This window comes from Phoenix dactylifera, chromosome 16, assembly GCF_051530095.1.
Source record: "Phoenix dactylifera cultivar Ajwa chromosome 16, Ajwa_hap1_PhDact_Kaust_v1.1, whole genome shotgun sequence".
Taxonomy (NCBI): Eukaryota; Viridiplantae; Streptophyta; class Magnoliopsida; order Arecales; family Arecaceae; genus Phoenix; species Phoenix dactylifera.
This window is the reverse complement of record NC_143205.1, coordinates 18,664,335-18,681,856: the sequence shown is the minus strand read 5'-3', so window position 1 is coordinate 18,681,856 and position 17,522 is coordinate 18,664,335. Positions and strand designations below refer to the sequence as shown.

Here is a 17,522-nt window from a genome sequence, read left to right as displayed (position 1 = left end):
AAGTAAAGAGTACAGAGAGGAGGGAATAACTCCTATAGATGTCCCGAGGAACTCCCCAGAGTATCGGACGACGAAGGAGGCGACCCAGTCTGCTGCCCTGTTCGCCTTCTGAAATACGTGTACTATTTGGAAACCACCCAACTCCTAAGCCAGTCTCCGAGTCTCTCTAATGAGGGGATGGCCATCACCATATCTATCCACACCTCGGATCCAGTCAATCACCACAGAAGAATCCCCCTCAAGAAGCACCCACTCGGCACCGAGTACCCTCCTCGCATATGACAACTCCTACCATGCAGCCCGAAGCTCTGCCCCTACAACTGTGAGTCCCGGTGTGCGCTGACCCCCGGCTGCCACCAGCCTGCCCCAAGAATCTCTGATCACAAATCCAACACCCCCAGATATATCATCTACCGACATTCTTCTGTCGAAATTCACTTTGAGATGATCAAGGGATGGGGGCACCTAAGAAACGAGGGCGAACCTGGGTGTTGTGATAGCGGATAAAGTGCCCCAGATGTTCTTGGCCATCTCAGCAGTGAACATCGCGGAAGCTGCAGTATCCTCCCCCGACTGCAGTATAGCTCTGTCAACCATCATCCTCGGTGATAGCCTCCTACCCTCAAATATGCCAGCATTCCTGTCCAACCAAATATGATAAGCCGGGTATGCTCTGAAGATGCCCTCCTCTCAGAATCTGTGGCTCCGAATAGATACTCTCAATAAAAGAATCAAGTCCTATGCTGACTCCACCGACTGGGGCAAGGGGGCTGGTGATCTGCTCCATGTCTCTCTCGCCCTAGAGCACTGTAAAAAACATGACAATGGTCTCCTCCATCTCCGTGCACACCACACATCACTGCATGACCCGCACTCACCGGGCTAGCAAACTTATGGTGGGTAGGCATCCCCATGCCACCTTTCAGATGAAGAGCGCCACACGCGGGTGAACCCGCATCCTCGAAATCCATCCTCCCTCAATCTGCCGGCCTGACTCCCTGCTAAACAGAGGAAGAAGATATCTGGTTCGTACTTGCATCCGGCCCGATGGCCTCCACACTAGCCTGTCAGACTCCTCCCGAGATGGAACCGGTAGAGCCAGAACCAACTCTGTCAACTGCTCTCTGAAAGCCTCCCGAATCAGCCCCTCCCTCCCCTGACCCTCAGCAGGGTCCAATAGATCACAGACTCTGTATCCATCCAATCTCGCCAAGTCCACCAAGGTCGACAGACGACTGATCGGCTGCTCAGTCACCCAACTGTCTGCCAAAATATCAATCAAACGTCCGTCCCCAATGGACCATCTAATCTCCGGAAGCACTAACATGGCTCTGGCACACATTTTCCTCCAAACCGGTGAGTGGTGCCATTCTGCCCGTGTCCCAGGCATCAAAGCTCCATACTTGGCCCTCATCAATGAGGACCACAAGCTATTAAGCTCTAGCATAAATCTAGCTATGTGACGCGCCGCTAGAGCCTCACGCCTCACCACCAAGGATTGCACTTCCAATCCTCCAACCTTAGTCGGCTGGCACACAACCTCCCATCCAATCTCTCCTTTCTGTTCCCATCCTAAGGAGAAGGGAGAAAAAAGCACCAACAGATGTTATGGCTTTTTGAAGTTTTAATAGTTTTGCTCCTATATCCTGTTCAGACTTTCTCGTTTAATATCATAAATACTACTTCTTGAGACAAGATTAATTTCTTGCAATAGCCAAAATAGTGGACAATTCTTTAATTCACTTTGCAAGCATCTCTCCATCTAGGTCTAGCTAGGTATATAATACATCTGAGTCTAACTTAAGCATGGCCCAAATTAGCATGAAAAGTGGATGCAAATCTTAATATTTGAATTTTAGACCATATTGATTTACTCAATAAACATGGACCTACATTCTCAGTTTTCTAATAGTGTTTCTTTACCTTTAAGTCGATCATCAAAAAAGCATGATTTAATTTAATTATGCATCTTGCAACTAATCTTATTTCATTGGGACCATATTTTACTCACAAACCTAATTTATGATCAGCTTGTGAACATCAAGCATTTATTGCCAAAAAATTCTCCAAACTTTGTAGGATGCGTGCTCTAACTATGTATAAACATGACCCTGTTCTGATCTTTCAGGATGATATCAAACCCCGATATACGTGACTGACACCTCTGTTTTGGGCTTTAATTAAACGTCTCTTATACCATTATCTTGTTCGTTATTAATTGGCATAATTTCCCTCGTACCGTTACAGGCCCTGGGAGTCTGTCTCCCAACCCTTCATTAAAGGAAAAAGATTTTTCTTTCCAAGAATTTCCGGCTCGGAGATTTGTACCTTCGCTCTCGCTGAGCCATTTGTCGTTCTTTTCTTCCTCTCATCTCTATCTTTTTTTTTTTCTCTGTTCTTTTCCTTTGGGTGGTGCCACGAGGTGGTGGCAATGGCTGGGGGAGGAGGTGGAGGAGGAGCGCCTCCGAGAGAGCTCGACCAGACACCGACGTGGGCCGTCGCCTCCGTCTGCTCCATTATCATTATAATCTCCATTCTTTTGGAGAAGGTTCTCCATCACATTGGAGAAGTAATCCGCCACCTTTTGCTTCTTGGTCTTTTATGGCTTTCTATTTGTTTCTGGAATGGATTTTCGATGGGGAGGACGACATTGGTTTCCTTCTGTGTTGGTTTTGTTCTGGTTCTTGAATTTTGTGGGGTTTGGTTAGCGCATTTAAAATAAAGATCCGATTTTTTTAACTTTTCTGAAATATGTTTCTATTTTATTTGAATTTGTTCTGGATCTTTTTGGGGGGGGTTTTAACGTGGATTCTTGAATTTTTTGGGGCTTGGTGTGCAAACATTCAATGAAGATTCAATTTTTAATTGTTCGAAACGTGTTTCTAGTTTACTTGAATTCGTTCTGTATCTTTTGCGTTTCCTAACGTGGGTTCCTGAAGGAAGGGACCGTTTTTCTAAATTTGTGTTTTTTTTTTTGCTGGTATCCTCATATTGTGCGGGTAATTTTCTAATTTGTTATTTATCAGATAAAATTTGCTCTTCTTTTCTCCATTTTGTATCTATTAAGAGTTTTAGGTTTTCTAGATTAAAGATAATAATGACAAATGTTTTTTCCTTTCATCTTTTAAAAGTTTTCCCAGGTTTTCTGATGTATTTGTCCATCTTTCTCTAAAAAAAAGTTTTCCCACTTTTCTTGAATTTTCTCTGTTCTTCTGGAGCAATAAGGGAAATATATAACCTCTATAATCTGATGTTCTATTGCTTTTTGCCGACTGTTTTTCTTTTCATGGTTTTCTTTTGGTTAGTTTGTGGTTTACATAATGGTTCTTTGTATATATTTGTTTTAGGTAAACAGTGTTTAATATTTAAAAAAAATTCCACTTTTTATGTATCGATTGCTCTCAATTTTTTGTTCTACCAACTTCAATTCTCTCTCTTCTATCACAGTCATGATTATATCTCTTCATGGATCACATGTATTGTAGAGCATCATGCCAATCTTTGTTTGGTCTTAGTAGGAAAGATCAATGCTTTTGGTTTGCTAGGACTTATTTGTTTTGTATTCTTTTGTTGGCATAGTTGGAATATTTCTTCACTGTTGACCTGTATTTCAATTGCAGTGGTTTAGAGAGAGACGCAAGAAAGCTCTGTTTGAAGCTCTAGAGAAAGTTAAAGCTGGTATGAGCTAAGAGTGTATAACCTTTCTAATTAGATGAACTTGAATTTCCTCCTTAAACTTGAATTTTCTTTTACTGTAGCTCATACTATTATATTTTCTGAGTTGTAATCATCATTCATTGGTTACTAAAGCTTGTTCCTCTTTGATTTCTTTGTGGCCTCTTTTTGAAGCGTATTTGCGAACAGCATCACACACCGTTTATAGTTTCTATAGATATCTTGCTAATTTATGTCTCCATTGTTTGGCAATTCATGCAGAGTTGATGATTCTTGGTTTCATCTCCTTACTGCTGACATTTGGACAAAACTACATTTCCAAGATTTGCATACCAGAAAAAGCTGCGGATACCATGTTACCATGCCAGCTCGACGAGGATCAAGTAGAGGCAGAATTAGCAGAGGGTGGTCATCACAGGAGGCTTTTGTGGGATGCAATAATGGATTTATATCCAAAGCATAGGTTCTTAAGTGAGGCTTCATCTGTTTCTAGGTGTCCCCAAGTGAGTAAATTAACACAATGCTGTGCTTATAAACTTGAATTGCTTTTGGTTTTGCTGATTTTTAGAACTAAATTGGGTCTGTTGGTGAAAACATGTACAAATGCCACTCCATAAAAAAACACAAGATATTGCCATCTTTATGAAGTTTGATGGGGATTCCTGTTTCCACTCCATATTTTATGAAAAATTCAAAAGATTTTTCCTCCCTTGGCCAATATTTGTCTCCATAGGTTATCGTGATTGTGCTTTTTTATGTTCTTTCCACCTTTTGAATGGCCAACCAGAATACATATTAATGCTTTATAAACTCGAATATACAGGTGTCAACAGAATTTCTGACAAGGATGGAATATTGTCAGGATAGGACCTTGTAACGTATCCTGATGTCTGCCTTGAAATATGCTGAGTAAATTATGGAACAAATATTTAATCTGCAGTTTGTTAGAAAAATAAATGATAGTGTACCTTCTCATCACCTGTCTCTTGAACTTTATCAGTAGGTTAACCACAGGCTATAGTGCACTGCATCACCATCACTGATAGGTTAATAATGAAAGCTGAGATGAAAAAGAATAGACAGCAAGTGAGGATGCCATAATGTTATATCGTTCCCTACTCATAATGCAAAATCTCTGACTAGGAAATTACAGAAAAAAACAGAAAGTAGAAGGTTAGCTGCATGGGGCAAGTAACATGGGATGAATAATTCAAGACCTTATACAGGCCCTTGTTCATGAATTGACATTTCCAAGGAACATCTTTCACCATGAGAGTCCACTTTTAGCAATTACGAGTCATGGCAGTTGCTGATTGTGGGACACATTTGAAAGAATTCCCCAATCACAGGATCCTGCCTTTCCCCTGTTCTAGATGGCAATCCAGAATTGGTAAGATTACTCCATTGAATCTGGCTTATCATGTAGTTGCATATCTTTATGTAGCTGCATGTTGTGGATGATATAGTTTCTTGGCATTTGCTATCATGACAACGAGCTGGAGCTCATATTGAAACTTTCTAGCCTTCTTTTGATGATTAACTCTCTGCACTTTTTCACCTGATTTCATTGTTGTCAAGTACATAACTAGCTGAAAAATTTCATGCAATGTCTTTTTTCAACATTTTTGGAAGACTGCACCTACTTTTTTTTGTTTATATTAATTTGTTGCTTAGGCCATTTTAGTTATATATTGCTCAAAACTTTGGATTTCTTTTCAATGCACTGCAAATTGACTTATTTATTTTCTGCCTTTTTTGTGTTTCTTTGTGCTTTCTATACACAGGGAAAGGTACCACTTATTTCGACAAATGGACTGCATCAGTTGCACATATTCATATTTTTCTTGGCAGTCTTTCATGTATTAAGTAGTGTTGTTACAATGGCCTTGGGAAGAGCGAAGGTTTGTAGGAACTTGAGTATATTGTTACTTTGTGGTGTTGGTTTCATTCACCTCTATAATGTGTGTTGCTTCAAATATGCACCTACACTAAAAGTATTTAATGAAGAAGTATATATTGTTGCTTGATGAACAACCTCTTTTTTTTGTAGATCCGCAGGTGGAAGGAGTGGGAGAAGGAAACTTTATCCACAGATTATGAATTCTTCAATGGTATTTTGTTGCATCTTGCTATGTCTCATTCTTTCATTAGATATTCTATAGGGTAGCTTCCTTTACACTAAATAGTAAACTGAGTCCTGAAATCTTATTGGGCCAGCTGAGGGTGTATCCTAAGTTTAAGCTAAACTTTGGTTAGCCAGAAATCTTAGTCGATAACATATCAGAGCAGTATGAAATTACTTTATGTGCTACTTATATCATGTTCTTGGTTTTACCATTTGAATGGAATTTCTTTCAGTAATTACTGGTCTCTCGGCTCTTGCTAGCCTAGCTAAGATTGCTCCACATTCTCAATTCAGAATGTTGTTGTTCATATATAATTCACTCCCAGCTTGGCCGATCAGCACTAATGAGACTTCATTGACTTTGAATGTTAGCCATCTTTTCTTATTTTTATGCTTTCTTCTACTTCTTTATCAAAGTTGATTTGTAACCAATAAAATGGCTAACTACAGTTAACATGTTAGCTACAGTCAAAATGAGTAGGATTTTGGCTATTTATAGTGTAATTTGTTTGAACGTAGTTATTACTTTTCCAGGCTTTGAGATTTCATCCTTTACTTTTTTCATCATTTTTTTTTACTCACTATGGCTTCATTTATCGTGTTTAAACAATGCAGATCCTTCAAGATTCAGATTAACTCATGAGATATCTTTTGTGAGACAACATGCAAGTTTCTGGAATAGGAGCCCCATCTTATTTTATGCAGTAAGATATGTTTTGTTATTTTAAGTTTGTCAGAAAAGCATTTATACTGCATTTATGTTAGTTTTGGTCATGCTATTTTATAGATACCAACATACCTGCACTATAACACAACATATCACAAGTTTCTAATACCTACTCTTGTATCCTCATGGATTCCACATTGCAGACTTAAAAATGACCTCTGTGCAAATATTCTTGCATCTGAAGTTTCTTCCTTATGATTTAGCAAAAATGCTTGTGTTTAGATACCTAAAATCCATGACGTTTTGCTTAGATGGTACAAGCAACAAATAAGCACTTGTTTAAATTGATTCAGCAGCTCATCTTTTGCATTTAAGTGTGCATATTTTTCTTGATACTGTGTTTGTGGCATCTTGTATTGTCCATCTCTTGCAGGTGAGCTTCTTTCGTCAATTTTTCAGATCTGTCCGTAAGGCTGATTACTTGGCCATGCGCCACGGTTTCATCACCGTGAGTTTTCTCAACTGAGAAATGTAAATATTTCAAGAGAAGTTGTTGTGAACTTTGTTGACTATATAATTTTTCTAGGTTCATTTAGCTCCTGGCAGCAAGTTTGATTTTCAAAAGTACATAAAGAGGTCACTAGAGGATGACTTCAAAATCATTGTGGGAATCAGGTACATGAAGATATCATTTGCAGTCCTTATCAACTCATGTAGTAAGACAGGTCTATCATGTTTCACCGCACCAAAGAAGTAGAGTGATTTTTTATTATTCACATCATCCATGCTGGAAGAAACTGTTCTTTTTTACTTATATTTCTACTTTTACTGCTATGGTTAGTTCTGCTATTCAAATAGCACCTGATAGTGGTATTCCTAGACTGTTATGTCTAATAATTCCATAATTGCATCAACCTGTGTTCTTGTCTCAGCATGAAAAGAACTTCAAGAGTAAGAATGATTTTCTCTTATTTTGTTTTACCTTCTGTGGCCACCAACATTTTCACAACCTTAATCTCAGCCACCACAACCTAGTCAATTTCTACCTCTTTCACCATGACCATTATTCACTAGGAGGAGTTGGTCTTTCATTAGAATTAGTCTATCAGTTGATATACAAGGAGAAGAGAGAACTGTTGACAGGAGAATGCACCTTGTAATTTTCATAAATTTGCATCAGTTAACTCACTATGATTAGTCAGTAAGATTATGTCAAGGAGAAAAGAAGACTCATTGACACGGGAGACTTCTTGCAACTTTGGAGAACGCTTTTCATGGTTTTACATAACCCGCACATCTACATTAATTACTACTCGAAGTGTCCGCCTGGTGTACCAATATACTCATTATTGCTTCTGTTCTTGTATTTTATGTATTTTGCAGATGTACTTGAACACTCCTTTCATATGATTATCAGAATATACAATTTCTTTGACATCCAAAGTTTCCCTTTTATAAAGTCTCATCATACTGTAGCTAATATTGCCTTATTCTTACACAAATCAACTCAGGTTGCGACATCATTCCAGCCCCATCATAGACATAAAGCCACCATTTTGAGAGAAGAATTGAGATACTTATCCTTCTTCCCTGCCTCCCTCCCCATAAATTTCCATCTATTTAATCAGGGATAGCAGCCCTATCGGCTATGCAGCAATCTCTGAGTCCACACAAAAAGGAAATATTACGAGGAAATACAACAAGCTCCTTTTGTGACAGAGTAGAGGGCACGATCTGCAGATTCACAAGACCACCGTAAGCCTCCATGGAGGCTAGGGAATTAAATATGTCAACTATATAGCACAAGAAACATAAAAAGACCTTTAGTCTCCATTTAATCTTTAGATACTTTGCACATATCATCATGGCAGATGAGGTTTGAAAATGAACTATTCATTCACAGCAGCCTCTGCTGGCCTGCTACTCTGGCGTGTTCAATGCCACATTGTACACTATAAGATCCATGTGAATTCAAGACAATTGGAAAGGTAAAACTAGAGATATGTCGTCTATGCTTGTCTGCTTTCAAAAAGAGACGAAACCAACACAACAAGAATGAAATGATAATTTGCTACCATGTTATGCTTCAAGAACCTGGGTCTTCTATACTCGCAAATGAACCTCAAGGTCCTATTTAAGGGGCATATACCAGTTTATCTATAGCTGGTCTCAGTTCCCAAAGATGATAAAATGTTGAAGAAAAGAAACAGCTAGACAAGAAATATAGAAGATTTATAGAGAATAACCATAACCATCAAGCTTTACCCTGGGGTCATTAAAGAAGGCTTAGAGTGAATATTGAAGAGAAATAATACAAGAGGAGGAAGAAGGAAATGGTGATTTTTTTGATCAAAAAAGAAAACAGAGGATTTGAAGAGGAAATACCACATTCATGGGGCATGCATCTTACAATAGTAGGCTAAGGACTTAGGGCAGAAGTTACTAAAATTTTGTACCTCATATGTTGATGGTCACTCTAATCATAGGTAAACTACTCACTCTAATCACACCCAAAACCTATCAGTAAATTAAGTGAAGTTAGGACATAATATTTAGAATGGTTTTTAGCACCAAACAATGCCGGTCTATTGCGGGCTTTCCAACTCAGTGATAGGGAACTGATGCTTGGTACACCACTCATACTGAGTGTTGGTACCAAGAACCAGACTGTACCAATACTATATCAGTTGGGTACTTGTACAGGTACCGAAACCTGTACTATAAACCTTGTTATTTAGTACAAGATATATGATTTTTCGTTTTAGTGTGAAATGAAAGCTATTCACTGTTCTAGCAATTTTCTAACTTAATAAATAAAAATCTGACCCGTTATGGAAACTTAACATTTGGAGACATCCTGGAATTCTAAAGTTCTGCAGCTGACTCTGTGAACTTGAAGTTTGTTAAGTAAAAATTTAATAAAATGAAAATGAAGGTGTTGTAGTCACACATGCATAGCTTCAGGGTCTTAAATTGCATCTTCAGCCACATGTCAATTGATAGGAGCTTAGGGATAAAAAAGTGAAGCCTGGAATGCTTAAGATATATCAGCTTCACATACATTCAGCAAGATAAAATAAATAAATGAACCAATATGCTCGAAATCTCTTGTTTGTCATCTTTGCCTATGGTTTGGTCTTTGGCTGGGGAGTGGACCACCCACTTGACCGTGGTAGAGACCCAAGTGCTGTGCTGGTCCATAGGTTGATTAGATCCTCTCCTTAAAACCCCTCTCTTACCCACACACACATTTTTTTGAACTCTTCCATCTCTCTTAAACTCATCATCAAGAATTTTTTTTAAGACAACACGTGCTATCAAATTTTTAACCATAACCAATCACGAAGTACCTGTCTCATCTCACTTTGAGATTTATTGATCTTTTTCAGCCATTCTGAATTGCGAAGACTATGATCTCTGTAAATTGATACAATGCGAAGTGTGATCTGTCCAAACTAATGTAATTGGAATATATGGTCATACTTGTATGAATACGTCAAATATGTTAGTGACAAATAGCTCTTTAACCTCGAGGTCATGTCTCAATTTTCATGTCATGTAGCATTTGCTAGTTTCATTTTCTTCAAATCTCGTCATGTTCTGAAAACATTTATCCAATTGCAATGGATGTTGGACTGTTGGTTATAAGCTCGTGCTTACTTTCTATGAAGCAAGCAGCAAACACAATGATATCTTTCATAGTTGCAGCATTCTTTGCGTTCAACAAGAGATACATTGTCTTTTGCTGTTACAAAATTAAGATGCTTATGGTTCTATTTACTTGTTTTGCTTAGTCTCTGGATTCTTCTTTCTTCGTATTTCTTGGTCATAAATCTTCACTAAGGTTTGTCTTGGTCTGTGAATATTAACCTGTTTCTTCTTATGTCTGAGCAGTCATGTTTTGTGGGGTTCTGCTGTGCTCTTTTTACTTTTTAATGTCAAGGGTGAGTCACTCTCAGAGTGTTTAATCATCTTTATTGACCCACATATATTTCAGTTTTTTGCATTAACAACGTTATTTTGCTCACAGGATGGCACACAATGTTCATCATTTCCGTTATGCCCCTGATTGTAAGGAACTTAATGAATAAAATTGATTTTCCCCATTTTCCATAGACCCAGTTTTCTTATCATGTGATTGTTTATGCAGATAATATTGGCAATTGGGACAAAGCTGCAGGCTATCATCACAAGAATGGCTGTTGAAATCCAAGAGAGACATGCAGTGATTCAGGGAATTCCTCTTGTGCACCTCAGTGACCATCATTTTTGGTTTGGTCGTCCTCAGCTTGTTCTGTTTCTAATTCATTTTACATTATTTCAGGTACATGATTCATCTCCTATGTTTTCTAAGTTTTGTTTCTACTCATCACATTACATACATACATACACATACATATATTTATGAGAGAGTGTGGACTTTGCTCTTCTAGAGAGGAGAGGGTATCTTCTCCTCTCAAGTCCAAAATAAATAATGGAGCATCCAAATTGAAAGTCCATACTACTGATCATGATCCATAGTATTTGTATGGCACCATCCAAGGGGATGGGTATGCTAGAAAACTTGTTTGCATAAATCAGATGGCAAGGGGTAGCCATATGTGCGGGCATGCCACCTTAGAGCAGCTGGAAATATAATGATCGAAAGGAGGATATACGAGAGTAGCGTGGGTCTTAGTGCCTTGACCTTCAAGGACTTTCACTACCATCACACCACCATTTGAAGAAGATGGATCTGGATAGGGATAGTAATGTAGCTTGAGCTATAGTAGTAGAAATCTAGGTTAACACTATTTTAAGATAGAAAGCTACTAGTAAGCTAAAATAAGATAAAATACATTGATTTGAATTGTCGAAGTGTCTTACAAAGTACAATTCCACTTATTTTACTAAAAGATAATAATTGCCCATTTTGACGGTTGCTACTTACATCGGGCCTCTACTTCTGGCGGTTCTGGTAATTGACACCAGCCATTCTCCCACTATGTATGTTCGTTAGCATAGTTATTTTGCATCAACTGTCAGGCCGATAATCCTATCTTTTCGGTCTTGATCTACTCAGACGTTTTATATTGGCCATCTCTCTTTTATTTGGCCATAATATGGTCTTCTACACTTTGGAAATATCTTAGGAGTCGATTTGGTCACCTCGGTCTACTTTTGCTAGCCATCCAACTAAATACACCTTGTATTGTAATTGAGCTATCGTCCAGCTCATCAGCATCATGGCTGAATTTTACCTCTTTGGTCTGTACCACCATCGGTAAGGTTTATCATGGCCAGACCTTATCTCGCCCAGCAAGGGTTGCATGATTTCCATCTGCTTTTACCTTGTCAAACCTTATCCACATCGTGTTTACTCACGGTCTCTAGCTAAGTTGTTGAGATGGGGCGTAAACAGTAGTAAAAATGCTTAGAAACTAAAAATCATGTATTTTGTCAGATAGATATCATTGACCATCTTTAAAAACTGATGACATATTGCTGTCTGATTGTTGGACAAGCCTTGCCACTAGATCAATACCATAGTGTTTTGGTTTAGTTTTCAGATCCAAGACTCCAGTTATGGTTGCATTTGAAACTTGCTAGATTATAACAATTCAAACCACTTCTTGATGGATATATAGTGGTTGAAAGTCTTTCTTTTAACTTTTCTTCGTTACTTATAGATTCTGAGAGTATAAACTTGGGATTTTTTCTTGATTTTTCGTCATTACTTATAGATCCTGAGGGTATAAACTTGGGATTTTTTCTTGATTTCATGCATCCTTACAGCAAATGTTTACAATAGCATGGTGTAATACAAAGGTGTTTACGTTATCAAATTGATGAGGAATACGTTACTTAAGGCATTAGATTTTTGGAATTCACATTACGACGAAGGAGAAAACCGAAAAGTGAAAACGTGGGAAATAATTAGCCATGATTTGATTTTTGTTTTTGGACTTGGAAACTTTGACGTCTTTTAGTCAATCCTATTGTTTTCTAGCTGTAGAAATAATAAATGTACATGTTGTATGATCTTCTCACTTATTCGAGCTAATTTTGTTTCTTTACCCCATTAAATTTTAATTTCTCCCTTGGTATTCATATCTCATTGCATTTTTTTAAATTTTTCTGGGTTTTATAATGCTTTTGTATGTTTACACAGTTTTGGCACCTACTTTCGCAATATTCATTTTCAGCTGATTCTGCAACTCAATTCAGTGTACCTCTTCAAGTTCATCTCACCCCATTCCTGAACTCCCTCTGCTAATTTTTCCCTTTTAGGACCTGTTTCGGAACTTCTTGCTGGATTTGGTAGGATCGGCTAGAGAGAGAGTGTGGGGAAGGAAGGGAGGGAGCGCGAGAGCAGGACAGGAGAAAATAGGGTCCCACAGGATCAAAAGAAAACAAAAAAGTCTTCGAGAGTCATCTTTTTCTTGATACCCAGGGAGCGGACTGCCTAACATCCAGCCCTCCCTTCCTCCTTTCCCATTCCCTCCCTTCACCTAGCACTCCAATCCTACCCTATCCCACTGGATCTAGCCAAAGAAGCCCTTATATTCTCCTTAGTTTCTTTAGACCCTACATCATCTTACTTGTCTTCAGAGTTCAGGCTTCTCCATCAGAGCTTTCCTTGGGTACTCTTTCCCACTTAGGCTTATTCAAGGTGAGACACTAACCATGTCTGTTGTTCCTGTTTTGCATCTCACTTTTCTTGAGTCAGCTTTGATGTATTTCTGCTTGACAGAGCAATCAGGGTATCTTTCATCTCCTCATTTTTCAGATTTTAGCCTTTGATCCACCTACTGTTAGTGGTCCATTGTTATATGAAGTAATTGGATTTTGCTATCTGTTATTGGATCAACTTAAAATACTTGCTAAAGATTGGCCTTCAAATCTGGTCCCCCTGGATTGTCTTAGCTTCACATTTAGCTAGTGCTCCGATTAGGCTTACAAACCGAATAGAGCACCTATGATTTGCTTGTTTATGAAGAAATTCCAGAGGTGAATCTGCAGAATATAAACAAAGATGGAAATGGCATTGTAATCAGATGGTGGAACTTGGTAGTAGACGAAAAGATCTTCTGTGGTTAGTCTCCTTGTTTGATTGTAAGGTTAAAAATATTGGGACTGTACTCCGATACCATAAACATTGAGTAGGGGGGTGGATAACATTTCTTAAGCGTATTATACAGGTGGCATGTGATTACAAAGAACTTGCCCTATGAGCATGATACCAAGTTAAAAGGTGTCTGTGTAGATATGCAAACTTCTGGCTATGCAATCCATATATGTTCATACTTAAGACTGGGTTTTTGCGCAAGTACAAAGATGTATATTATGAGTTTGATATTTATTTGCTTTTACAAGCTACTATGTTAATTATCTCTACTGAACTCTAATGCAAACATTGTAAATAAAATATGCTTTAACTCTGATGTCCTATAGGTTAAAGGAAATATTGAAGAAACAAATTTTAATCGCTTTCCATCATATAAATCAGACCTTAACTTTGATACTATTTCTTCAGTGAATACACTGTTGTCCTAACCTTTTTTTTTTTTGCCTATGAGATGAATTGAAAAGCATTTTGATAAATTTGTTATAATGTCTTCGAAAAGCATTTGAAGTGTGTCCTTTTTTACATTGATGCAGAATGCATTCGAATTAATATATTTTCTTTGGATTTGGGTAAGGCTTTGCTTCCTCACTTTTTTAGTGTTTCTCCGTTTTGCATGTGGTGATTATTATATTTACTTTAGCTTTCTTCAAGCTAATGCTCAATCTGTCCTTGGCAGTATGAGTTTGGGTTGAATTCCTGCTTCCATGAAAATAATAAGGTCATCGCTGTAAGAGTGTGTCTTGGGTAAGTTTGATACAAATGTTTTTCTTTTCCCTGGCCATAATTGAACTTAAACTTTATTTTAGTTGCCATTTTTCTCCTGAAGGATAAAGCAATTGTTTGCTTTATATGGGACTGCTAATACAGAATGACTTGTCATTGTATAATTTTAGAAACATCTATAAGTTTTATTTATTTGGTGTTTGCATAAATAATATAATTCGGAATTATATAATAGAGTGTCCAGCAATTTTAAAAGGATGTTCTAAGTATTATCTTAATGGAATACTTGAAAAGAATATTTTCACTAACATTCAATGACTATTTAGCACTACTCATTAATGCATGTAGGTCATTTCATAGAGTTTGTGTGCTTGTGTGTATTTGTGACTGTATTTAATGCATGTAGGTACCTGCGGGCACATAGGATGCTTCAGATGCTTAAAAAGAGCAGCTGGCTTTATCTTGTCTCTCAGAAATAAAGCGCAACAAGTTATCTATTTATGATTGTGGCTCAATAAACTTGATGTTGATGTCTTTGGCCTACCAATATGCTCAAGTTAGTAAGGCTCTGTAAGATAAAAGATACCTGAGATATTTTTAGTGTTTATAATTGAATTAGAGAGGGTGGGTGAATCCTCTATGCACTGATTAACCACTGCATGGTTCTTGTGTCAGTGTGTGCACTTTGAAACTTAGCAGAAAGATTCGGTAGTAACAACTTTTGTAACCTCGAGCTGTAAGATCCATTTTCTGTAGAAAATGAACATAAAGCAAAAATCTGTTAGAACAAATGTCATGCTGAACAATGTAATGTGGAATAGGAAACAAGCTCGTGACATTGGTAAACAATGGAGTGTTATAAATTAGATTAAGATAGTTGGATATATTCATAAAATTTCGTAGCCAGCCTGAGTAAGGGTCAGACTCTGGTCTAAATAGCAAGTATTTAAACCATATGAAGGATTTAGATGTGTTAAACAAATGATTATAAGATGCTTCCTGTGATGATAGGCATGATATTGACATGTACAGCAGCAAGGTAAGGTGTGGCCTGCTGAGTCTGCATATTGTTGAATTATGATTGTTTTGGGGGTTTTGTGCAGAGTGGGAGTTCAATTTGTATGCAGCTACGTTACGCTTCCTCTTTATGCACTTGTATCTCAGGTATTCTTTTATACATTTATTTTTCCTTGTATCATTTTTCAATTTCAGGAATGGCTGGATACCATATACTAAGTATATACATTCTCCTACTTAAATTCATGAAATGGTTGAAGGAGAAACTGGCAATTTACTATCGTTCTTCATGTGGGTTGCTCATGAAGATATTAACTATTGCTTTAACAGAGTTAATCTGATGAAAATGAAGTAGTCTGCATGTTAAGCAATACCATTGTTAAATGCACATCTCAGAAACAATGAAGGCTTTAAATTCTGACATGGAACATTTTCTTCTTGCTCCAGATGGGTTCCCACATGAAGAAGTCCATTTTCGATGAGCAGACATCCAAGGCCCTCAAGAAATGGCACCACGAGGCAGTGAAGAAGAAGAACCCACCAAAGAACTCACCAAACTCCCCCTCGAGGTCCCCATCTACAAGTCCAAGAGCAAGCCAAAATCCAGCCTGCAAAACTATGAGGAGCATCTCCCTAACTCCTTCTGGGAGGAGGCAGTACTCAGACCCAGATGCATTAGCTGCTAAAGCTGAAGCACTGTACTCGTCATCAACCACCACCATGGTTTCAACTGTAAATAATACTGACCTGCTAACTGGATCAACCGAACACCATCAGAACGGCAAGCAAGATGAGTTCTCATTGGTAAATCTTACGGATCCATAATGGTGCATGTAATACAGTGATTTTGTGCTTTCTAGGTTTCCTATGATTTGTTAGATAAGTTTTGGTGTTTGATGCTTGTAAGAGAAATGTGTATTTATTTGGACATACTGACTGGTGTAATAGAATACATTTCACAGAATTTTGAAGTTGAATTGGAGAGATTCTTTGGTAGTTTAATCTGTCTGAGTATAATCAATTGAAATCCTAGGTGTTTGCCATACAAAACTAGCTCAGAAGGGTAAGGTTGGGCAGCCATTAGGAAGTTCAACCCTACCATTGATGTGCAGATAAAAAGAGCATAACTGACTAAACTGGAAAAAGGGTTGAGACTTCAAGGAAATCGGTATCCTCAATTTGTTCGACAAAGAGATATGGTTGTGGTGGCTGATAGGCCTGGCATCAAAGGTGTGGCTGATTACGAGTTGTCCATGATCTTGTTGATCAGCTTTCTTTTTAGGCTTAAATTTACAAACATTAAGGGGAAATACAAATTAGCATGTCCACAACCTTGAGATATTGATTCACTGGCTCAGCCACCAGCTGGCTAAAGTAAATAGAATCAATTTTCACATACATTCCTTGCCTGATAACTTTTTTTGTTGACAGCACCGAGCCATTAGCTGGGGAAATTCCCTTGCTAAAAAGTTTTGTTTCTTATGAGCTCGGATCTTAAATCTTCTGCAGCATTAACATTATAAGCATCGATGTTAGGTTCTTTGCCTGCATTCTTTTGTGATAATGATTGGTGGAATCACCTTGCCCCTGTTCTTCTTTAGTGATGATTGGCTGAATGACTTGTTTAGTAATTAAGATACCTATACCTACAGAAAAAATATATAAATGTTACAAACTAAATATTGAATTTATAGAGATTAATATAGTGGGACATATCAATTTGAATGGAATAAGATAATAAGAGCTGAAACCTCTCTTTAGTATAATACAAAGTCTTGTGTCCCTGACTGACCAAGTGGAAGAAAGAAACAAGACTTCTCAGCACGTCTGAGATGGGGAGTTGCCACCGCTGCAAAGTTCGATCCAAAGCATGACTAGGTTCGGTCTTGGTGTCACTATGATTCTCCTCTCGTTCTTCGTCTCAACCTCGTCCCTCATTTTTGAATGCCGCTTGGTATAAGACGCGAGACCGTCGAAATCAAAAAGACTATGTCTCTCTTCAGCATTCCATCGAATAGATGTCGTGCTTCGCTGCCTACCACTCTTCTCACAGGCAGAGAGCCTGAGAATATTGCATCCTGGCAAGCGAGGACGACAGCAGTGAGGGAGGTGGAGTTCGCCGGAGATCCGGCACGGCCGCCGGATGATTAGGATATGCGGAGCGGCTGCACGCGTAGAAAGAAACCAGCTTGCCAACTGCTTTCGCT

General features: G+C 38.2%; 1 protein-coding gene and 1 long non-coding RNA gene across 4 annotated transcripts; one reads left to right on the top strand and one right to left on the bottom strand.

Moving 5' to 3' along the window:
* Positions 1–1,806: 1,806 nt before the first annotated feature.
* On the top strand, positions 1,807–16,317 carry LOC103717824 (MLO-like protein 9). Of its 3 annotated transcripts, XM_008806358.5 has the most exons (15): positions 1,807–2,569; positions 3,621–3,678; positions 3,937–4,178; positions 5,460–5,576; positions 5,726–5,786; positions 6,416–6,504; positions 6,901–6,975; positions 7,054–7,142; positions 10,362–10,411; positions 10,498–10,538; positions 10,618–10,791; positions 14,109–14,144; positions 14,252–14,319; positions 15,402–15,462; positions 15,763–16,317. In XM_008806358.5, the coding sequence occupies exons 1-15, from the start codon at positions 2,432–2,434 to the stop codon at positions 16,138–16,140; spliced, it is 1,677 nt and encodes a 558-aa protein (XP_008804580.3). In that variant the 5' UTR covers positions 1,807–2,431; the 3' UTR covers positions 16,141–16,317. The 3 variants fall into 3 exon arrangements, with proteins under 3 accessions (XP_008804580.3, XP_026664792.2, XP_008804596.2); XM_026808991.4 differs by lacking the exons at positions 15,402–15,462; positions 15,763–16,317 and adding an exon at positions 14,705–14,911 and having other exon boundaries at positions 2,207–2,569; XM_008806374.5 differs by lacking the exons at positions 14,109–14,144; positions 14,252–14,319 and having other exon boundaries at positions 2,207–2,569.
* LOC148699787 (uncharacterized) lies at positions 14,911–17,522 on the bottom strand. The gene is made up of 3 exons (XR_015973965.2): positions 17,067–17,522; positions 15,690–16,961; positions 14,911–15,048 (listed from the first exon to the last, which is right to left on the bottom strand). It is a non-coding gene; the product is annotated as an uncharacterized LOC148699787 (long non-coding RNA).

What these genes read in the sequence shown, in the direction of transcription:
- LOC103717824 (XM_008806358.5), top strand. Translation starts at nt 2,432, where the DNA reads ATGGCTGGGGGAGGAGGTGGAGGAGGAGCGCCTCCGAGAGAGCTCGAC. An exon ending in TGGCCTTGGGAAGAGCGAAG is followed by an intron (nt 5,577 to 5,725) that starts GTTTGTAGGAAC and finishes TTTTTTTTGTAG; the next exon opens with ATCCGCAGGTGGAAGGAGTG. An exon ending in TTCATTTTACATTATTTCAG is followed by an intron (nt 10,792 to 14,108) that starts GTACATGATTCA and finishes ACATTGATGCAG; the next exon opens with AATGCATTCGAATTAATATA.